The sequence below is a fragment of the Pelophylax lessonae genome (genome assembly GCF_965119305.1).
Source record: "Pelophylax lessonae genome assembly, chromosome: 2".
In the NCBI taxonomy this organism is placed as follows: domain Eukaryota; kingdom Metazoa; phylum Chordata; class Amphibia; order Anura; family Ranidae; genus Pelophylax; species Pelophylax lessonae.
The window spans coordinates 114,829,795-114,854,239 of NC_138769.1; the positions used below are offsets into that span (position 1 = coordinate 114,829,795).

General features: G+C 43.0%; 1 protein-coding gene across 1 annotated transcript in view; it reads right to left on the minus strand.

Moving 5' to 3' along the window:
• Positions 1-2,771: 2,771 nt before the first annotated feature.
• Positions 2,772-24,445, minus strand: part of LOC309547984 (transient receptor potential cation channel subfamily V member 1-like) — a 278,758-nt gene continuing 257,084 nt past the window's right edge. The window contains exons 23-26 of the mRNA XM_082247975.1: positions 15,469-15,779; positions 13,309-13,436; positions 11,176-11,291; positions 2,772-2,938 (exon numbers count right to left, since the gene is read on the minus strand). Coding sequence (XP_082104101.1) covers positions 2,775-2,938; positions 11,176-11,291; positions 13,309-13,436; positions 15,469-15,779 — 719 coding nt within the window. The 3' untranslated portion in view covers positions 2,772-2,774. The remainder of the gene's footprint in view (positions 2,939-11,175; positions 11,292-13,308; positions 13,437-15,468; positions 15,780-24,445) is intronic.

Below are 24,445 nucleotides of genomic sequence, written 5' to 3' on the forward strand. Positions count from 1 at the left end.
CTACCCAAACCCAGATCCTGACTGAGAGAGAGATAGTGCAACAAAATAGGGTATACTGGCGCTCCCAGACACAGTGACAAAATGAATGCTGCTCAGGATCTTGAAGTAATAAAACACATTTAATTAAAATGAGTTAAAAAGTACTAGTCAACAGACAAATGCCAGCAGCATGCCCATGGTACTGCAGTCAAATGATACCTCAGATCGAGGAGGACCCAGGAGCGAGAGGACAACGTCTATCCCTAGATGATACCAACACTTGAGAGCGGGATGGCTGTCTTGATCCAACAGGGGAATCTTGCTGGTGTTGAGCCTCCAGACCGTGAGAGGACCGAGATGTAAGGAGGGGGGAGTGGAGACCTCAACCCCCGCAGACCGCACCGTCCCGGAAGGCACACAGTCAGAGCGGCAGCGTCCGCTACTGCTCTGACACAGCTGCAGCTCCAGATCTGAAGAAGGGCTTGGCCCGAAACATGTTATCCCCCTTACTCGTGGCCATCTATGCTAGCTTTGTCAGCAGACAGTCCATACGTTGGTGTGCTACCCCTGGACCAGTCCAGTGTCCGCAGACTTCCGTGTGCACGTCCCTGTGAGTCAGCCACAGGCGCCCGGCGACGTCATCATCCGGCGCCGCTGCAGCTGTGTCAGAGCAGTAGCGGACGTTGCCGCTCTGACTGTGTGCCTTCCGGGACGGTGCGGTCTGCGGGGGTTGAGGTCTCCACTCCCCCCTCCTTACATCTCGGTCCTCTCACGGTCTGGAGGCTCAACACCAGCAAGATTCCCCTGTTGGATCAAGACAGCCATCCCGCTCTCAAGTGTTGGTATCATCTAGGGATAGACATTGTCCTCTCGCTCCTGGGTCCTCCTCGATCTGAGGTATCATTTGACTGCAGTACCATGGGCATGCTGCTGGCATTTGTCTGTTGACAAGTACTTTTTAACTTATTTTAATTAAATGTGTTTTATTACTTCAAGATCCTGAGCAGCATTCATTTTGTCACTGTGTCTGGGAGCGCCAGTATACCCTATTTTGTTGCACTTCATGTTGGGGAGAAGGCCTGGCTCACAGTCTGTGCTCTAATTCATCCCAAAGGTGTTCTATCAGGTTGAGGTCAGGACTTTGTGCAGGCAAGTCAAATTCCACCAGCCCAAATTTGCCCATCCATGTCTTTATGGACCTTGCTTTGTGCACTGGTGCGCAGTCATGTTGGAACAGGAAGGGCCAACCCCAAACTGTTTCCACAAAGTTGGGAGCATGAAATTGTCCAAAATGTCTTGGTATGCTGATGCCTTAATAGTTCCCTTCACTGGAACTAAGGGGCAAGCCCAACCCCTGAAGAAAAAAACCCACACCATAATCCCTCCTCCACCAAATGATTTGGACCAATGCACAAAGCAAGATCCATACAGACATGGATGAGAGAGTTTGGGGTGGAGGAACTTGACTGGCCTGCACAAAATCATGTACATGTAAAGGCAGGCTTTCTAATACTTTTGGTAACATAGTGTATAAGCAAATGTTTGTAGATACTGCCAGGCTTTTTCTACCCTTTTGTAATGGGACGATATTTGTGACTCCTCATTCACTAGACTGGTGTCTGCAAGAGATCCCCTTATCCAATATAAATTCTTGCACAGAACTGAACTCCTGATAGATTGGCTAAAATATTTTTTGTCAGTCACCAAGTTGTTGGCAATGTAATTCCTCCCATGCAAATTTTGTCCATGTATTTTGGGATTGTGCAGAAATGCAACAATTCTGTCTCAATGTAGTAAAATGTGTAAATCCTGTCACAACATTAAATATAATCCCTACTGTAGGGATTTACTTGCTGGGATTGGTTGACCCTTTAGACCCTATAATGCCAAATAAAAATATTCTTCTTTCCTGGAAAAAATCTAATGCTTTAACCATCTCAGCCTGGGAGGCTCTAATAAACAAAGCCCCGCCTCTTTATAAGGCTACATATGCCAGTAGAAGGGTACCAGCAAAAACTAGCAAAGTGTGGGGAGGCTGGGTGAGTGATGCATCTACTGCAACAAAGTGAGAGCTATCTCTCTTTAATTATGCAATTCAATTGTTTATCAATACCATAAAACTGCATGTGGTGCTCCAGGTTTATAATTTGATTGGGGATAGGTATCAGTCAGTATTACATGTGGGATTTGTCTGTGAAGAGATGATATACAGTAGTTGTATATCTGGATGCCATAGTCGGTTGCATATAATACTATTATGAAAAGAAAATAATTCTTTATGTTGAAATGTAGTTGGCTTTTCTCCTGAGAGAGTCCTCTACTGTTAGTCAGGGCCATGCTGGCCATTGGTGCTGTTGTATGACTCTTTTATGGTTTTTCATACTTTTTATTTTTATTTCTTTTGTTTCTTTTTGTGTTGTCGCTTTACAAGTATCATGTTTGTACTATGTTTAAAACTTCAATAAAAGAAAAAAAAAGTAACTGTACAGCAAGCAGATGTCATGTAGAGATCATTAAGGTCACAGTGTCTATACTCACCTCATATATTTTCTGTTTGTGTAGTGTGACCTTACAGTGTTACGTTATGTTGTCTGATATCCAGCTGATAGGTATGGACACTTGTGCTCATCACAGTGACCACGAATATGAATAGTCTGTTTTTGGCATGTTTGCTATAGTTGTACACTGTTGCAGGTAAGTATCAGTCTGTACATAGCCTTTATAAATCACAATATATCAAGAAATTTCATATTTCACGGACTGACACTGCAAAGAAAAACATCAGCCTGGTCAGTTTACAGTGGCTTTGTTGTCCCATCTTCAAAGGACTCCTGTTCGGTCAAACCCTCTGTAATGGACTGTAGCTGCACATTGGCTTCTCCTCCTCCGGGTTCTTTCACTCTCTTTCCTTTGATACTAAATTCCCTGATATGTGGTACTAAGGTTTTCCATGTTTTACCTAAAATATAAATGAAAGTATCCATCACTGTGTTTATTTTTTTAAAGTAAATCTATAAACGACTAAAATATTTGAATCATTTATATTTGAAGGCAAACCATCTAATGCAGGGAAGTCCAAGCTGTGACCCACAGGACACATGCAGCCCAAGATGGCAAAGAATGGGGCCCAACGCAAAATTGTTAACATACTTAGAAATTATGATTATTTTTTTGACAGTGTCCCTTTAATGAACTTTTATAAGTTTTATCTTCCCAAAGATAAATATCCAACTCTTCACAATTACGCTTTATTCATGTCATCAGATTTCAGCAGCACCTATATTTGTGAGCAACTGTTTTCAAGGATGAAGCACACAAAAGGGAAAATTAGAAACAAAATATCTGATGAGAACCTTGAGAATATTGCACTCGTTTTATGTTGCCCTCTTTCACAATAAAAAATATTAAAAACAAAATGAAGTTAATATACTCAGATAGGTACATCGTCCATATATCAGTGATTGTTAACTTGCGATTCTTTCTGTTCATCAGCTATCCTTATTGTTCATGTATTTTATGTGTGGCCCGAAAAAATTCCTCTTCTTCCAACGTGGCCCAGGAAGGTCAAAAAGTTGGACACCCCTGGTCTAATGTATGGTAACATATAACATGTGTACATATATTATATGCAGTATAGTTTGTATTATATGAACATAGGAATGACATATTAGAATTGAGTAAAGGGGTAAAGAAAGATAACTTAGCTTATTAAATAAGCTGAAACTACGTTCATTCTACATATCAAATCACATGCAAGGAAAATGAAATAAGCTGGATTTTTTCTTAAACGTTGGCAGATTGAAGCTGGCTTCCAGGAATTCAGCTACTTTGTAAAAACTGCAGGCATACCATGAGTTAGCTCTAACAAGGTACCTGCCCCCTCATAGACTTATCTGTATTATCCACATCTGACAGATTTTTTGTGCTCCAGGAAGATAACTTTTGCAGCTCCAGTGCTGCTCACTGTGATCTCAGTTCCTTCAAGAGCAGAGTCGCTGGAACTGCTATGCTTGCCCCTCCCCTCTGCTGCCCATTCACAGAAGCTTTTGTATTTTGTGAATGTGGGCATAGCTGCTCTGTTTGCTTCTCTCCTCCCACAGCCAGTCCTCCAGGAGTGCAATAAACCTGTCACATAAAAGTAATAGTCATAAGTCCTGGAGGTAATAAGCACCTAATTAAATGTAACTCAAAGTGTGCCTGAACTTTTTGCAGTTTCTGAATTCCTGGAATTCAGCTTGAAGTGAACACAGCATCATGTTTTTCACTAGGTTAAGTTAAAATTCATTTTGCAGAGTAAAAATGATCCTTTACTTTAGTAAGTCACTTCCATCACCCTATCACTGCTCCACATCTCCACCTCCTCAAATCAGAGAACAGTTTGCATTCAGTAAATGCAAAGTATTCTCTGAGTGGCACCTGTGCCAAGCGAACAACCTCCTGTAGTCACATCCAAGAGGTCAGCCACTTAGCATAGGAGCTGGAAGCAAGTAGAGATCAGTGGAGTAGAGGTGTGGTGTCTACTTCAGTGATTTCCAGCCTCCAGGGGCATGGTATGGTATATACTGTACATAGTTGCATTGGTATGTAAAAATATAGCATGCCTGCAATTCTTCCGCCCACTGTATATACACATCATTACTTTGATGTTAAATACCTGGGTTATGGCAGCAGCTAGCTGCTATAACCCCAGTATTATTTTATACAGTGGGCAAATTCGTCATCCGATAAAAGTGGCCCTGGTGGGGGATTCACCACGGGATCACTTTTATAGGAAGTAGGATAGGTGCCCCCCTCCCCTGCCGCTTTCCAGTGGTCTTCACCCTTACTGGAGCCATCGGTAAAGGGGGAAATTATCCATTCCCTTGGAGCGATGGCCATGAAGTCGAATGAGGACAAGATGGCCCCCACAGGACTCTATGCCCTTGAAGGACCAAAGTGACGTCTGTTGTTGCTTCCGCCTAACGCACTTAAATTATTATTTTGCTTTTAAGTGTAAATGTGAGATCTGAGGTCTTTTTTACCCCAGATCTCGCAATAAAGAGGTCCTGTCCTGCTTATTTCTATTACAAAGGATGTTTACATTCCTTGTAATAGGAATAAAAGTGATTAAAAAAAAAATTAAAGGGACAGTGTAAAAATAAAAAATAAAATGTAAAATAAATAAGAAAAAAAAATGTAAGGTGCCCGTCCCTCCGAGCTCACATGCAGAAGTGAATGTATACGTAAGTCGCGCCCACATGTGTAAACGGTGTTCAACCTAAGCATGTGAGGTGTCGCCGTGATCGTTAGAGGGAGAGCAATAATTCCAGCACTAGACCTCCTCTGTTACTCTAAACAGGTAATCTGTGAAAGTTTTTAAAGCGTTGCCTATGTCGATTTTTAGGTACCAATGTTTGTCGCCATTCCACGAGCATACGCAATTTTTAATCATGACATGTTCAGTATCTGTTTACTCAGCGTAACATCATCTTTTACAGTATACATAAAATATGGGCTAACTTGTTTCCTTTTTTTTTTTTTTTTTTTTTTTAAAGTGTATTTTTTCCCAAAAAATTGCGTTTGTATGACCACTGCACAAATATTGTGTGACGTAAAATATTGCAGCAATCTCCATTTTATTCTCTAGGGTCTTTGCTAAAAAAAAACTATATATATATATATATATATATATATATATATATATATATATATATATATATATATATATATAATGTTTGGGGGTTAGGGTCTAAGTAATTTTCTAGCAAGAAATGCTGATTTTAACTCGTAAATAACAAATGTCAGAAATAGGCCCGGTCCTTAAGTGGTTAAAGGTACCCACGGATGGAACAGACTGACTGACAACCAATAAGGACACAGCTCCATGTATATCAGATAAAGCTCTGGTCTAATAAATGTATTTTATGAGAGTCTATCAGGTCTTTGGAAGTTATATATTTAAACTCACACATCTAAAATAGGAAAGGTTTCATCTTGCAGTACAAACCACCTATACCTTACCAACCGCTCAGTGTCTGCTACCCCTCTCCACCAATCCCTACACTGGCTTCCGATTGCTCAGCGAATTAAATTCAAAATACTAACTACAACATAAAAAGCCATTCACAACTCTGCCCTGAGCTACATCATCAATCTTTTCTCCAAATATCACCCAAACCTCTCCGCTCCTATCAAGACCTCCTCCTCTCAAGCTCCCGTGAATCCTCCTCCAATGCTCATGTCCAGGACTTCTCCATAGCCTCTCCCATTCTCTGGAACTCTCTACCTTAATCTGTCCAGCTATTACCTACTCTGGCTGCCTTTAGGCGATCCCTGAAAACTCCTCTCTTCAGGGAAGCCTATCATGCCTCCAGCTAATCTTTTATCACTTCCATCAGCTCATTCCCCACATTTATAACCTTTTGCCCCACCCTCTTAGACTGTAAGCTCTTATGAGCAGGGCCCTCTTAGCCCTCTTGTATTTTATTGTATTTTACCTGTACTATCTCCCTTTTATATTATAAAGCGCTGCGTAAACTGTTGAAACTACTGTATATAAATCCTGTATAATAATAATAATATATTCAGTTTGCTGCTATTTTACCATTCACTGACACAATAAACTATGTTTTAACTTATATACCTTATAACCTGATGCAGTTTTTCTTCTCCACAATAAGTGTCTTCTTAGCAATGTTATAATTATTTCTCTAGTCTCCATTATATAAGTTTATGCAAGAATGATTGTATATTGAATTGTGCTGATCTTGCAAAAATGAGGGACATAATATTAAATGGCAAACTAGGTAGATGCTGTTTTTTTTAGACATGTGCTCATTTTAGAAATTCTTTAGACATTCTTTAGACATTTTGGTCTAAATATAAATTCAGACTAATTTTTGGCTAATTCATTGATTTTTGTATATTCGTTTTCTAGCTAATTCTAAATTTTCAGAATGATTCAAATTCGGATTGGTCGAAAAATGATCGACCGATTCGAGTTCTGCGTAAAGAATAGCTGGTTGTTAAGGAGCGGGCGGGGAAGTCGGGCGCCATGTTCCTAACAACTGTTGACTCATCAGCTGTCAGTGGGCTTCCCACTGACAGCTGAAATGTAAACAAAAGACTGCCAGCAATGACATTTTTTTTTTTCAAATGGCGTGGCGTCTCCGCCAAAATCCATACCAGACCCTTATCTGAGCATGTAGCCAGGCTGGCCAGGAGAAGGGGAGAGGGGGATGTGCGAGCATCCCCCCTCCTGAATCAATTGCTTTCAACATAAAGTGGGAGCCCTCCGGCCCCTCCCAAAGCACCTTGTCCCCACGTGAATGAGTATAAGGTACATAGTAAAAAAAAGTGTAAAAAGTAAATAAAAACACAACAGTTTTTTACAAGTTTTTTTATTAAAAAACAAAAAATAAATGTCCCCCGAAGTAGATCCAAATGCCCTGATCAATGACGTTGCAAAGGGGCGTGGTCACATGATGTCATTGGGTGGCCTCGCCCCTTATCAGATGGTGGGATCCTTCGGCAGCTGCAGAACTGTATTTTTTTCCCAGTCAGTGGTAGCAGTGGACATTTTGAGTGACGTTGGATTTACTTGAGGGGACGTTTTTTTTTTAATAACGGACTTGTCAAAAGCTGTTTTTATTTACTTTTTACACTTTTTTGGTGAATAAGCACAGGTAATATGTACCATACTCATTCACACGGGGAGGGGGCAGGATCTCGGGTCCCCCTTGTTAAAGTTAAAGTTACCCCCACAACCTGGGGAAGAGGACTTTGTCCCCATCAAAATCAATAAGGTGTTTTGGGGCGGCAAAGCCCCCTGCTTCAAAGCACCCCCCATGTTTAGGGCATGTCATCTGGTATGGTTCAGGAGGGGGGCACTTGCTCATCCCCCCTCTTCCCTGGCCTGCTGGGGTGCATGCTTAGATAAGGGTCTGGTATGGATTTTAGGGTGGACCCCATGCAGTTTTTTTTAAAAAAACTATGGTGTGGGCTTTCCCTTAAAGTCAATACCAGACCCAAAGAGCCTGGTATGGATTGGGAGGTGACCCCACCCTGTTTGTTTTTTCTGCATTTTTCATTGCCGGCATTCTTTTGTTTACATTTCAGCTGTCAGTGGGGAAGCCCGCTGACAGCTATTAAGTCATCGGTTGTTAAGGACACAGTGGCTGGCTTCTTGGCCTGCTCCCTAACAACCAGCTATTCTTCACACAGAATTAAAATCAGTCAATCATTGTTTGACCGTTCTGAATTTGAATTATTACAAAAATTTGGGATTCATTAGAAAATTAGTAGACAAAAGTAAATAAATTCCAAAACGAATCAACAAAACTAAATTAGAACCAATACCAAATCTATCCAAAAGTAAGCAAATTTTTCTGTTCTGCACATGTCTACTGTTTTTCCATTTTTTAAAAGCGTGAAGCTATAAAGCTAAACTCCTGCCTTACCTTTAGTTCTGGGTAGTTGCACAGGTTCTTCTTCTGTACTGAAATGTCTTACTCTGATTTCACTGTACATTGTTCACTTCTCATAGTGTGCATTAGAAGTAGCAACAAGCCAGAAAGAGCCCCCACGTTTCCTGGCTGAAGGAAGTCCAACACCATCTAGTACTTTCCTCTGAAGCCCTACTGTCCCTGACCTCCCCATTTTAATAATTGGATTTTTGTTTTTTCAATCATGGAGACTCAACAACTTATGTAGGTGTTAGCTGAGTGGTGTGCATGAAAAAGCAGTCAGCCTAGGAATGGCCCCAACCTGACATTCACTCATCAAGGCATTTTGATATTCACATAACTCCTCCTAACAGCCTTGCATCAGGGCTGAGAGCTCTTGAGAGGGTATTAGGGCAAATGCTTAGGCTCTCCAAAGCCCCCCCCCCCCCAAAAAAAAAAGTAAAAATATATAAAAAATTATAAAAATTGTAAAGAATAATAAAAATAAAGAAACCTAGTAAGGGTAGATTTAGAAATGTGTCTAAATCTCCCTTGCCACTGAAATCCGATCCGCCTTCAGATATGCTCCAGAGGCTACTGACAGGTGGCGAGGAAGCTATTTGATGCCTCCTCACCACCTGTTTTAACTCCATATTTGCCACGGGCATGAAGCATCACGGCGACTGCATTTTAAAAAAACCCTCAGCTGTCTATTGCAGCTTATGGGGGGGGGGGGGGTTGTTGGGCAGCAGAAATGCAGCTCAATCATGCATTTTTGCTGCCCCCCAACTGCAAGTTTAAACAAAGTTTTGTTCGCATGGGTCATTCTACAGTGAGGCTGTATTTTGGGACACAGCAGCTGCATGGGAATGCTTTGGTGTTCCATGCACTCCTGTGCAGGAAGTCCCATCCATGTCAATTCAGATGCAGCAGCTGCATGGACACAGTCACTGTTCACAACTTGACACCCATGTGGGTGCATGTCACTGAACTGCCTGCGTTTGGGGCTATGCACCTACACATGCACGGATTTTAGATCTGTCCTTGCAGCTGCAGCGTCCCAACTCACATGAATAGGACTGCCTGAACAGGGATGCACAGAACTCTTGCACTTCCCTGTGCAGGTAAACACTGCCCTTCATTGGCGTTTGCTTTAGTATACCCCATGTGAACGAGGACTTAGTGGGAATTTAGCAAAAATTTTGTAGGTTATGCCGTGTTTATATGTGCAAATAGGGATTTTAGTGTTTTTTTGTGAAAATACAGATTTAATGAACATTTGCGCAAATACTGAATGGCCTTAAAAATCAGTAGCACCTTTTTGTTTATTCTACTGGTCATGTGCTTTCAGAAAATATATGGTACGATTTTCACCATTTCACAAAAAGGCGCAATTTAAAATTTACAAATATTTGTTATTTATGAACTCAATACAGGGTAAACTCTTATATTTAGTAGCAATTTAGCAGGAATTGTGTAAAAATTGCTGTGTTGTTATCTGCTAGTAATGATTTTAGTGTATTTTTAGTGAAAACGTTGTTTTGATAAACATTTGCGCAAATATTGCGGCACATTTAAAATCAGTAGCACCTTCTTGTTATTCTACTGGCCATGTGCTTTCAGAAAATATATGGTTTGGGGGGGTCTTTTACAAACTCTGAAAGCTGTAAGTGAAAAGTGAAACTTCTAGATTTTTAGAGAAATTTGGATATTTACATTTTTGCGTTTGTTTTTCACCATTTCAAAAAAAGGTGCAATTTAAAGTTTACAAATATTTGATATTTATTAACTCAACACAGGTTAAGCTTTTATAATTAGTAGGGATTTTGTAAAATGTGTTGTGTTTTTATCTGCTAATAATGATTTTAGTGTATTTTTAGCGAAAATATTGTTTTGATAAACATTTGCACAAATATCGCAGGGCCTCAAAAATCAGTAGCAGCTTTTTTTTTCTACAGGTCATGTGCTTTCAGAAAATGTATGCTTTGGGGGGTGGGGGGTCTTTTACAAACTCTGTAAGCTGTAAGGGAAAATTGAAAACATCCAGATTTTTAGAGAAATTTGGATATTTACATGTTTGTGTATGTTCAATTTTCACCATTTCACAAAAAGACGCAATTTATAATATACAAATATTTGTTATTTATTAACTCAATACAGGTTAAGCTTTTTATGTTTATCAGGAATTGTGTAAAATGTGCTTTGTTTTTAGCTGCTAATAATGATTTTAGTGTATTTTCAGCAAAAATAGTGATTCAATAAACATTTGCCCAAATATCACAGGGCCTTAAAAATCAGTAGCACCTTTTATTCTACAGTTTATGTGCTTTCAGAAAATATATGGTTTAGGGGGTCGTGTAAAAATTCTTAAAGATGTAAGGGAAAAATAAAAAGGCAATGGAAAAATTGCAAAAATGGCCGGGCCAGCTGAGTTTAAAAGTGGAGTGCAGGGCTTGGCTGCAAAAGGGTTAAAAGCCTTGATATCACTCAATGGTGGCTTTCTTCTACAAGAGTAACAAGATGCAAGTAAAATGTAAGTATGTCCCTGGTTGCTAGGAGGGGTGCACACCTCCAAGCCACTGCCTGAGAAGATATTATGAAAGTTCTATCAAGTACAGAAGTCTACAGTGTTAGGAACAAATCTGCATAGGGTAGGACATTCATTTTCTCTTATGTCTTCTTCCCTCTAACTGCCATGATGGTATTTATAGGGTAATAATTTATCACATAGATCACAAGGTAATATAAAACTCATCATCTCAGTCTGTGTTACCTCTTGTTATTCGAAATGAAGCATTCAGAGGGCTTTTCATCATTCCACAATTTCCAGGATCTTCATTGATTATTCCTAAGTTTGAGTTCCACTTGGTCCAATTTACCTCATCAACTCTGCAAACAAAAAAATGTATACAGTTTGCAACTAAAATATGTCAACGTTTTCTTTCATTTTGAACAGAAACAGATAAAGTCAAATGTTAGTATGCAAGAATATACAAAGAACAGGAGGTAATAACTTGTGCAAAGAGAAGTACCTTCATCTCTTTGTACTGGCAGATAACATGGAAAATACAGATATGGAATTTTTAAGGCACTAATAGACAACAGTATCCATACTGAGGATGACAAAGCATCCTAATCACAACATTACTCCATCTCCTGACAAGCACCATAACTTTATATTTTTACAACATCTACAGAATTGTTTTGGCTCCTCGATAGTGAGGTTGAGCTTGTCATGTTTTGTAAGTACTTTTTCAGGAGAAGGAACAGATGGAATGGAAGGAGGTTTTTTCAAATTGATTATCAAACCACAATATAGGACCACAATAAAATTATCTCACTGACTACCGCAAGGACCTTCAAAAATACATTAGGATGCCCATTGTTAGATTTTTCAGATTCAAGGTTACACAAAAACCTACACATTCACAGCAAATATAGAAGTCCCACATTAAAATGATAAAGGGCAATTATATACTCCATGTCCAGAGGTCTGAAGGGTCCTTCTGGGGAGAAATAATTTCAGGGTACTGGTTAGTAGGTAGTTTACCATTATAACTTCACAAATATTCTTTAAAGAGATTAATCTCTGTTGTGTTTAATTAATGTGGTTTGAATATTGAAACCACATTAATTAAACACAACAGAGATTAATCTACGGAAATTGCGCTAATTATATTTTTCAAAAATCGTACACATAGCATTGCTATGGTTGATTGGCTGCATTTCTGATAGGTTACCCTTATTTTTGAAAGGGCTCTCTATTTTTTCCAAAGAACTCCTAGGCGCCAGTTCCCCTTATTATTCACATTCTTTAAAGAGAAACCATAGATGGTCTAGAAATTGAAAAAAAGCGGTAACATATAATGTAACCAGACATCCTGTTCCCAGTCTAAAGCCCAGCTGAAATCACAAAAAGAGATCTGCAGACAAAAAGACATTGTATTAACAAGTTCTTCCATTTTCCTAGACTTACCTCCACTTTCCTTTTACAGCAGTTATGCAGGGTGTCTGAATATGTCCAATAAGTAGCTAAGTAAGAGCTACTCCCCCTCCTTTACAATATAAGTTTGGGGATTCATGTGCTGAGGGTGGGGGGGGGGGGGGGCTACATGGCTATGCCAGAACAGAACACTGGAGTGTGAGCACAGGGAGCAGGGTTTCAACTAAGAGAAAAGGATATTTCCTAGCAAAAATAGAAGTAAGTAGAACGTAAGTTAAAGCTATACAATACCATACCCAATAAATGTTGCATCCCATATTTCCAAAATATAGTATTTCATAACTAACTTTTTTAGGCTTTTTCTAAACTCTGGCGGGTGTTCCTGTCCATGTGGCTGGTGCAGGTAGTGGGCATTAACTCTTTTAAGGCCAACAAAGCCTCAAGCTGGCCATTGACAGATCAAATATCAGCTGGTTTAGTAGCTGAATTTTGATCTGTAAGCAGCCATACCTGTTCAAGGGAAGTCGATTGTAAGATCAACTTCTGTCAAAAGAACAAGCTGAAAAACTTTTGTCAATCAGCTACTGTGGCCAATCAGCTTACTTCCCTCTGCAAAACAGCAATTTTTATATTGCAGGACCATGTCTCAACTACGAGCCAATCATTTGACTTGCAGTTGCTGTGTGGCCCACATTGATCTCAAAAGGCAAGTTTGACAGGTGGTGCTGCCGCCTGTCAAACTGCCCTCTCTGCATCACTGAAGACTGTCCACTGCCAAAGAAGAAATGAAGAGAAGAAGCAACACCTGATTGTCAGCTTCCAGGTGCATTATTATGTTGAAGCAGATCCTGCACTGCAACAGAATTATGTCAAATGCTGCAATATTTTTGAAGTAAGGAGAATATTCTATTTTAAAATCTATGGTTTCAGCTAATGACAGATGTTATATAAAACTAAATTTACCTGAAACACCATCTGTAATCCTCTTTACCATCAGGTGTTAATCCCACCAGCACAGATTTTCCAGATCTGAATCTGTTTGTGAAATAGGTCAACATACTTTTTTCGATGTCCAATATAGTGATCGCTCTCTGTAAAAAAAAAAATGAATACAAATTAGACTAAGTATAAATACATTTGCTTAACAACATACTGAAGACCTGATCAGTGTGTAATTATAAATTACTGTGAACTCGCCTTACCTTGTCTGTGTACATGCTTCTGTTTTCAAAGGAAGGCTTATTGACTTGTGGTCAAGTTGCTCAAGTCTAGACAATCCCCCAGGCTACCCTCCCGTTGAGTACCTAATAATTAACACTGATCTGCAGACAAATAGCTACATATAGAGTTGAACTGCAAATACATAAAAATATATGTTTCAAAGAATTTGTAAGGCCAGCCATAGGGTAAGCTGTCCCCGCCAGGAGAACACCGTGATTACTGCTAGCGGCTATATAAGCTGCTAGTAAATATCACATGTAAAATTTTGCTTTCTGGTTGTACCCAAGTTGATCGATTGATTGATCAACTTGGGAACATTCAGCTTGCCCATAAATGGTTCAGCAGGAACCTGCTAAGATTGGAACCGTCTATGGCTGGCTTAACAGTGTTCCTCTAGACTTGTGATCCAAGCGCCCCACCAGGTTAGTAACCTCACTATTCTCTACTGCAGATAAACAATACAGCATGGTCACCAACCTTCACCCCTTCCCCCCCAACCTGTGTTAGGTCAGTGATGGAGAAGACACATACTAATAATGTGTACTCTTCTCTTGTATTCAAGTTCAAAGCATCAACTGACAGCATATAACAACAATAGAGTTCAAACAGAATTTTTCCCTTCTTCTCCCAGTTTCCATCAACATACCTGGGAACCTACCGAATTGACCCAGCAATGGCAGAATTTTGTTCATGTTGCTGGGTCATTACTTAGATACGTCTTAGAAATTCCTATGGCAGAGATGTAAACAAAATACATCATGTGTGATGTCATTTTGTGAGCCATGCATGCTGCGCCCTGCATTCACCAGCTGCCAGGAGTGGAGGGGGTGGGAGAGAAGGAGTAGCTGTGTGGGTGCAAAGTGAACAGAACTAAGCGAGCGCCCCCCCCCCCCCCCACCCAGGCTGCTGTTGCCTTCAGGCTTTTCCACTGGCAGGAACAGGGAACTGAAGATGTCAGAAATTACACCAGAGTGGTAAGTTATTGACTTTGTTTGTGTTTGTAATAGTATGTACATGTATGCGGGTGTATAAATGTGTATACATTGTATATATTCTACGTATATTACACACCCAAACCCCTGCACTCTATACATAGACTGAAGTTGTAAGCCCCTCCCACTCTTTGCACAGTATTGCCACACCCACAATTTCCCCCCTCCACACACACACACACACACTGTTCCCCTACTTTGCTCCCAACTCCAGACAGAGGCGGAGACAGAGACAGGCAACTAGCATTTTTAGAATGAGGTCTGCAATGGCAACTTGTATATTTCTCTCATTACAGGCTTCCTTTAAGTAAAACCTCCTTTTCATAAAACAAAATAAACCACTACAATCCAGCAAATAGAAAGCTGCACATGAGTAATATAAAATGGAATGTTGCACTATAAAAAGCCTGGTGGAGGCTTTGAGAACACTCAAAGCCTCCACCAGGCGTTGCTTAGAGAACACTCTTGGGCCTGCCACTTTATTATGCCAGGAAATTGATTACAATGCATTGGAAAAAACTAATTTTGCAACATGTGGGCTCGTTGGCTGGATAATCCCTCCACAGCAGTGGATAAGACCCCCCCCCTCCCATGATCCCTTAGATCCAACTCTAAGACCCAACACTCTTATATCCCTACGCACCAAACCCTCTGAATGCCTTATTTTTATGAAAAGGCAGCTTGGACCCTGTCCTGGAATGATGTGTGCTGTTATATGAGCCATTTTTTTCACCATTGTGAGTGTCAATCCTCACTTTGTTGCTTATATAAGTGTGCTCCCCTGCGCGAGTAGCTTCACTTACAGTTTTTAAGTTGTTTTTTCCAAATATAAAATACAAAACAGATTTATAAAAATCATAAACATATAAAGTATGCTATTTTGCAGGCAATAATTAAAAAGCTTCAGTACTTGCAGTTTCCAGATGCTTTTACTCTCCTGAGCAATCTTGTTCACTGTCTCCCCCATCAGAGCTATGAGCATGTTCAGCAGGAGGATGTAGGTAAGAATGACGTATGTAATCAGTAGGAAGACAAATATGGTCTTGTACTTGTAGTTCTCAGTGAACTCCAAGTCTCCCATTCCGATGGCAAATTTAAACAGCTCTTGGCAGGTGTAGTACAAGCTGTTGTAAGAGGCAGGATCTGCTTTACAACAGCGTTTTGTGTATGAACTGGTTTCATTCCTAGTGCTGTCTCCATCTTCAATAAGAGTCACCAGCGCTGCAGGATAAACAAGGAGAAACTAAAGATCATTGTTATCTAAGACATGCTAAAATAACAATTAAAGAGGGTTCTGCCCCCCCAAGGAAAAAAATTAAAAGTCAGCAGCTACAAATACTGTAGCTGCTGACTATAAAATATTAGAACTTACCTGTCTAGGGTTTCCGCGATGTTGGCACCCAAAGTCGATTTTCGTATGGACTCTCAAGTGCTGTCGCTGCCATTCAGGGTAAGGGAACCTAGTAGTGAAGCCTTTCGGCTTCACAGCTGGTTCCCTACTGCGCATACGCGAAGCGTGCTGCGCTTCTAAATTTACCAGGCGGCAGAGAAAGAAGGAGGGAGGCCAAACTTCCAAGGGACAGTGCCGTGTCTCTGTCTCCCGGAAGTGGGGAAGGGTACCTGTAAAAAGCAGGTACCCGTTCCCCCCCTCCTCCCTGAAAGGTGCCAAATGTGGCACCAGAGGGGGGGGGAGCATATAAGTGGAAGGCCCACTTTTGAGTGGAACTCCGCTTTAAATATCTGACCCCCCAGACTTTATGTTTTGAGGATTTCGAAGACAAATAGCACAATTGTTAGAGAGACACAGCATACTTTCTGCATCAGTGAGAGCATGACAGTGATTTTAGAAGGTTCTCCAAATCAAAACTTAAATATTAATTATGGATGAAGTCAGCTATTTAAAAAATCTTGGAAGTATATTATGTCCCAAATTGGGCCAACTTAAGTTTTAACTATATACATAAAAAAGGCTGCACTGATGTGTGTAAAAATACATTTTGTGTGATAAAAGTGGAAATTTACACAAAACCCAGGAACAAGTATAGATTAAAATAAATAAATGAAGATGGCCTAGCTGCTGTGTATAACACATACTCCTGCCTGTTATAAACCATTAAAAATATGAACAGCGCCTGGGCAAATTAGTGTTGTTCTAGTCCTAAAACTTATGTAAGTAGTAAAGTTCTTAAAAATACATACACTCACAAATAAAGTGTGTCACCATAACACAAGTGCAAACAATTTTATTGTATCCTTAAAAATTATATACACTGTGCTCATCAAAGTGTCCACAATGTCCACATTCCAAGTGACAGCTTAACATGATACTAAACACACACAGTTTAATTTACATTGTCCCTTTTATTTCTGTATGAGGATGATAGCACTGTAATTACGGTATTTTATTAAAAAAAAAAAAGATCTAAGTAACTTTTTTCTAATTGATATACAGCTGTCACATAACCCAGATCTTTCCCAGCCTGTCTGCAGAGAAACATAACCAGGAGGAGCTTCTAGTCCTATGCTACTGGTCACTAGGGATGATCGAACTTTTGAAAAGTTCGGTTCGACCAGAACACCCGAACTTCACGAAAGTTCGGTTCGGATTTCAGAACCCCATTGAAATCAATGGGACCCGAACTTCTGTAATCAAAAAACACCATTTTTAAGCCCTAAAACCCAATAAATGCCCCTAAAAAGTGCCTAGGGTTCTGGGTCATGCCCCAGGGACTATTAATCACACAAAAAAAAGTTCTTAAAAATTGTCGTTTTTGATAGATAGCCAATTATTGAAAAAAAAAAAAAAAAAAAAAAAAAAAGAGATTTCTTTGGATTTAGTGTCTGGGGGGTCTAAAAGTTGTACCTGTGAAGTTTCAGCTCTGTAGCATGTCCAGAACCAGAATTACAGCATACCAAACCTTCAAAAATGACTTTTTTGCTTAACCGCACCTTTCTTTTGCTCCTAATCAACGGCTCAGCCAATGTGTATGATGGGGACATAATGCAGTGCACTGGGAACAAGATTAGAGGTTTTTTTGGAAAAAGGTGCTGTCTCTTTAAATGTGCATATAATTAACGGGTGTATTTCCACAATGGGGCTTTTATTACCAAATGTTTCAAGAAGTCCAAAGATGTATGTAATTGCACTTTATTTCATGTAAAATGGTGTTTGGTGCACTTTAACTTGAAATCTCACAAGAAACAGACATATATGCACGGATACATTGAGGGTTAGGGGTAGGGGCCACAATGTAGTGCAGAGTGAACAAGATTAGAGATGTTTTGGATGAATACTGTTGTCTCTTGACTTTGAATAGAAGTAAAGGATGCTTAAAAATTGGGCATTTGGTGGTGCGGACGATGCCTTGACACCATATCCCTATGAAAGTGCTGGTAATGAAAGCAATAATTGCCTTTGTAAGGAAAAAAATTACAATGATATGCATCTGTGTGACAGGTGCGCAAAAATTGTTGTTTGGGTGTTGGCGGAGCCATACCACTGTAAGCCCAAAGAGCTGGTGTTGAAGAAGGCGTAAAAATTATGAAGGTGTGCACCTGTGGAACAGGTGCGCAAACATGGTAGTTTTGGTGTTGGCGGAGCCTCCCCACCATAACCCCAAAGAGCTGGCTTTGAAGGAGGCCCAAAAATTGTAAAGGTGTGCACCTGTGGAACAGGTTCGCAAACATGGTAGTTTTTGTTTAGCATAGCCTCCCCACCTTAACCCCAAAGAGCTGGTGTTGAAGGAGGCCCAAAAATTGTAAAGGTGTGCACCTGTGGAACAGGTTCGCAAACATGGTAGTTTTTGTTTAGCATAGCCTCCCCACCTTAACCCCAAAGAGCTGGTGTTGAAGGAGGCCCAAAAATTGTAAAGGTGTGCACCTGTGGAACAGGTTCGCAAACATGGTAGTTTTTGTTTAGCATAGCCTCCCCACCTTAACCCCAAAGAGCTGGTGTTGAAGGAGGCCCAAAAATTGTAAAGGTGTGCACCTGTGGAACAGGTTCGCAAACATGGTAGTTTTTGTTTAGCATAGCCTCCCCACCTTAACCCCAAAGAGCTGGTGTTGAAGGAGGCCCAAAAATTGTAAAGGTGTGCACCTGTGGAACAGGTTCGCAAACATGGTAGTTTTTGTTTAGCATAGCCTCCCCACCTTAACCCCAAAGAGCTGGTGTTGAAGGAGGCCCAAAAATTGTAAAGGTGTGCACCTGTGGAACAGGTGCGCAAACATTGTCGTTTTTGTTTTAGCATAGCCTCCCCACCTTAACCCCAAAGAGCTGGTGTTGAAGGAGGCCCAAAAATTGTAAAGGTGTGCACCTGTGGAACAGGTTCGCAAACATGGTAGTTTTTGTTTTAGCATAGCCTCCCCACCTTAACCCCAAAGAGCTGGTGTTGAAGGAGGCCCAAAAATTGTAAAGGTGTGCACCTGTGGAACAGGTTCGCAAACATGGTAGTTTTTGTTTAGCATAGCCTCCCCACCTTAACCCCAAAGAGCTGGTGTTGAAGGAGGCCCAAAAATTGTAAAGGTGTGCACCTGTGGAACAGGTGCGCAAACATTGTCGTTTTTGTTTAGCATAGCCTCCCCACCTTAACCCCAAAGAGCTGGTGTTGAAGGAGGCCCAAAAATTGTAAAGGTGTGCACCTGTGGAACAGGTGCGCAAACATTGTCGTTTTTGTTTTAGCATAGCCTCCCCACCTTAACCCCAAAGAGCTGGCGTTGAAGGAGGCCCAAAAATTGTAAAGGTGTGCACCTGTGGAACAGGTGCGCAAACATTGTCGTTTTTGTTTTAGCATAGCCTCCCCACCTTAACCCCAAAGAGCTGGTGTTGAAGGAGGCCCAAAAATTGTAAAGGTGTGCACCTGTGGAACAGGTGCGCAAACATTGTCGTTTTTGTTTTAGCATAGCCTCCCCACCTTAACCCCAAAGAGCTGGTGTTGAAGGAGGCCCAAAAATTGTAAAGGTGTGCACCTGTGGAACAGGTGCGCAAACATTGTCGTTTTTGTTTTAGCATAGCCTCCCCACCTTAACCCCAAAGAGCTGGTGTTGAAGGAGGCCCAAAAATTGTAAAGGTGTGCACCTGTGGAACAGGTGCGCAAACATTGTCGTTTTTGTCATAACCAAAATGAGGTTCTGTGAACGTAAAGAGAATGAGAGGAGGGTTTGAGGGTGGCACCATGGTCCAGGCTTAAACTGAGGCTCAACTGCCACATCACAACGATAGCCTAGTCTACAAGGTCTGCATCAGGTGCATCAAAGCTTGATATCCACGACTGATTCATCTTAATGAATGTCAAACGGTCGACTGAGTCGGTGGAGAGTCTAGTTCGATGGTCTGTGACGAATCCTCCTGCTGCGCTGAATGCCCGTTCCGATAGGACACTGGAAGCAGGGCAGGCCAACAACTCCATGGCATACTGGGCCAGTTCTGGCCAGTGGTCTAATCTTAAGACCCAGTATGCCAGTGGATCGGATTCGTCACATGAAAAGCCCTCTGTGTCACTTTGTGCCCTCACGTAATCGTCCACCATGTGATGCAGACGCTGTCGATGCGATGTGGCAGCTGAGAGGCCTGGGCGGTGAGGACTAAAAAAAGACCGAAAGGCATCCGTCAACCGCACGCCTTCTCCAACGCTCCTCTCGTGACCACCAGTAGAATCCATGGTAGGTTGTCCCCGCCCCTGCACCCTACGGGAGTCGGGGAACATGTTCACCAGATTCCTCTTGAGACTGTCCTCAAGGGATTTGATCCTGTGGACTCTATGGGTGGATGGGAAAAGCTCCGAGACTTTACACTTGTACCGGGGGTCAAGTAGGGTGGCCAACCAATAGTGGTTAGTCTCTTTAATGGCCTTGATTCTGGGGTCCTTTCGCAGGCTCTGGAGCATGATGTTTCCCATGCGTCGCAAATTAGCGAAGGCCTGAGAAGCTGACTCCTCGGGGTCACTCATAACGACATTATCTTCAACGGGCTCCTCCTCCTCCCAGCCACGTACTACTCCAAAGTGTCCCGAGGGAGTCAAACTAGGCCTTGCAGATTGCCGCATGTCTTCCTCCTCCTCCTCCTCAAACCCTGCAAAAGTTCCCGCAGAATCGTCCTCCTCCTCCTCTTCCACCCCTGGATCCTGCTCGGGCCTCTGGGAGCTAGGCATAATGGGGTCAGGATTCTCAGGATAAAGGGGGCCTTGAGAGGCAAGGAAGTCCTCCTCTTCCTCCTGCTGCTCTGCCTCCAGTGCCCTGTCCATAATGCCACGCAGAGTGTGCTCCAACAAAAACAGTACCGGTAGGGTGTCACTGATGCATGCGCTGTCCCGGCTGACCATCCTTGTGGCCTCCTCAAATGGCGAGAGGACAGCGCATGCATCCTTAATCAAAAGCCACTGCCGTGGTGAAAAGAAGCCCAGGCGCGCAGAGCCAGTGCTGGTGCCGTACTCGCATAGGTATTCATTGAGGGCCCTCTGCTGCGTGTACAGGCGCTGCAGCATAGCCAAGGTGGAGTTCCAGCGGGTGGGCATGTCACAGATGAGGCGGTGTACCGGCAGGTGAAACTCGCGCTGCACTTCGGCCAAACGTGCAGTGGCACTGTACGACCGCCTGAAGTGACTGCACACCCTTCTTGCCATCCTTAGCACATCCTGCATTCCCGGGTACGAGTTCAAAAACCGCTGTACCACGAGATTCAGGACATGCGCCAGGCATGGCACATGGGTTAACTTTCCCTGACGAAGGGCGGCCAGGAGGTTTGACCCATTATCAGTAACCACCATCCCTGGCTGCAGCTGGCGTGGTGTCAACCACCTCTGGGCCTGTGCCTGCAGAGCCCCAAGAATCTGAGGGGCAGTGTGCTGCCTGTCCCCTAGACACACAAGCTGCAGCACTGCGTGACACCTTTTGGCCTGAGACATAGAATAGCCCTTTGAACGTTTACGTGGTATCTCATCATATTCAAAGGACCATTCTGCAGAGGAGGGCATGGAGGAGGTAGAGGAGGAGGAGCAGGAGGGGGTAGAAGTGATCGATCTACCCGGATCAGCGACACCACCAGCTGTTTGCAGACGTGGGGGCAACACTGGCTGCAGCACCGAGCCCTGGCTACAATCCCTTCCACTGGCAAGCAGTGTCACCCAGTGAGCAGTGACAGAAATGTACCGTCCCTGCCCATGTTTGCTTGACCAAGTGTCAGCCGTCAAGTGTATCTTACGGCTGACTGACTTGGCCAGGGATGACACTACATTGCCTTCCACATGTTGGTATAGGGATGGCAGGGCCTTACGGGAAAAGTAATGCCGACTTGGCACCTGCCACTGTGGAACTGCACATTTTGCGAAGTCACGGAAGGGAGCAGACTCTACCAGGTTAAATGGTAATAGTTGCAGAGCCAGTAGTTTAGCCAAACTACTGTTTAGACGCTGGGCATGTGGGTGGCGGGGAGTATACATTTTTTTTCGTTCCAGCATGTGTGGAATCGAAATTTGGCGTCTAGATGATACAGCTGGTGGTGTGCTGGAGGTAGATGCGACACTGCCTGCTATATCATCATCCCTGCCAGTGGAGGCTGCCAACAGGTGACGAGTGACTATAGCAGGGCCAGGAACAGACTGATGTGCAGGTGGAGCAGGTGGAGCAGATGGAGCATGAGGAGGAGGGCGAGGAGAACTAGGAGGCCGACTGACCAATCTTTGGCCCTTTTGTGGGTTCTTTAAATGCTCCTGCCAACGGGCCGAGTGGTGGGTTGTCAAATGCCTGTTTAGGCAGCTTGTACCCAGGTGGTTGACATTTTTGCCACGTTTTATACCCTTCTTACAAATCTTGCAGATCGCAACTGTTTTATCTGCATGGGATGTCTCAAAAAAGGCCCAGCAAGATGAGGTGTGTATAGTGGCCCGGGAGACAACAGGTGCGGCCTTAGATGGAGTAGGCCGTCTGCTCTCCCCTCTTGCTTGCTCTGCCTCCTCCTCAACCTCAGACCCAACATCTGACTCCATCAAAGACTGAGCATCAGGCCTGGCCTGGGAGACAACAGGTGCGGCCTTAGATGGAGCGGGCCGTCTGCTCTCCCCTCTTGTTTGCTCTGCCTCCTCCTCAACCTCAGACCCAACATCTGATTCTATCAAAGACTGAGCATCAGGCCTGGCCTGGGAGACAACAGGTGCGGCCTTAGATGGAGCGGGCCGTCTGCTCTCCCCTCTTGTTTGCTCTGCCTCCTCCTCAAACTCAGACCCAACATCAGACTCCATAAAGGACTGAGCATCAGGCTGGAGTAGATGGCCGACACTGTGGTCAAACAGCTCAGCTGACTCCTCTGCCATGTCTGAAATTGGGTCTAAGGGAGGACATGAGGTGGACATGGACTCATCTGTATTTGTTCTGACAACTGCAGAAGACTGACCACTTTTCTCTGCCTGGGTCACTGTAGTTGCAGATGATGCCGATGATGAGGGTTTGTTCATATAGTCCACCACCTCCTGTACATACTGTGGACGTATAGCTTGGCCACTGCCGGAGAACAATCCAAATGGTGGCCTGGCTGAGGACTGACCACCACGTCCACCCCTGCCTCTAGACACCCTAGAAGCTGTGCCCCTTTCCGCAGCAGGGCCACGTATGCCTTTTCTTGGTCTACCAGGCATATTTGTCACTGATGCGTTGGCAACTGTGTGCGGTGAAAAACGCACACTGCTATGCGACCCACAGTTGTCGCTGGATACAGCACAGCAGTTGCGGTTCACGCACAGTAGCAAAGCCTTTTGCACAGTGGACCTAACGCTTTGAACAACAGGCGTTAGGTTGTCACTGATGCGTTGGCAACTGTGTGCGGTGAAAAACGCACACTGCTATGCGACCCACAGTTGTCGCTGGATACAGCACAGCAGTTGCGGTTCACGCACAGTAGCAAAGCCTTTTGCACAGTGGACCTAACGCTTTGAACAACAGGCGTTAGGTTGTCACTGATGCGTTGGCAACTGTGTGCGGTGAAAAACGCACACTGCTATGCGACCCACAGTTGTCGCTGGATACAGCACAGCAGTTGCGTGTCACGCACAGTTGCAAAGGCTTTTGTACAGTGCACCTAACGCTTTGAACAACAGGCGTTAAGTTGTCACTGATGCGTTGGCAACTGTGTGCGGTGAAAAACGCACACTGCTATGCGACCCACAGTTGTCGCTGGATACAGCACAGCAGTTGCGGTTCACGCACAGTAGCAAAGCCTTTTGCACAGTGGACCTAACGCTTTGAACAACAGGCGTTAGGTTGTCACTGATGCGTTGGCAACTGTGTGCGGTGAAAAACGCACACTGCTATGCGACCCACAGTTGTCGCTGGATACAGCACAGCAGTTGCGTGTCACGCACAGTTGCAAAGGCTTTTGTACAGTGCACCTAACGCTTTGAACAACAGGCGTTAAGTTGTCACTGTATTTTGCTGCCTAGCAAGCACGTATACCTGCTGTGATACAGCAGCACTGTGCCACGTGCTCACTAAACAGAACCCTCACACTTTCCCTACAGAAACTAAATTTTCAAATCTAACTAATGTAGTACAAAGTTCCCTAACTACACTAGATATCCCTTTCCACTAAATAGAAAGCTCCATACAGCAGAAGACTGACACTGTCCCTTAAGTTTTTTTTTTTTTTTTTTTTTTTTTTTTTTTTAACTCTAAGAACCAGCACAATCGCTGTATCTAACTACACTGGCTGTAAGCTAAATACAATTCTGCTATATGGAGCTTTAGAACCACTCGATATGTAGGAAATGTAGTGTAGCAAGCAGGAGTCAGACAGAACTGCTTCAACTCTCTTCAACAGGCTCTGGATAACTGTGCTAGGGGTTAGGCGGGGCCATCTTATATAGTGTGGGGCGTATTCACTCCTGATTGGCCTCTGGTCCCCG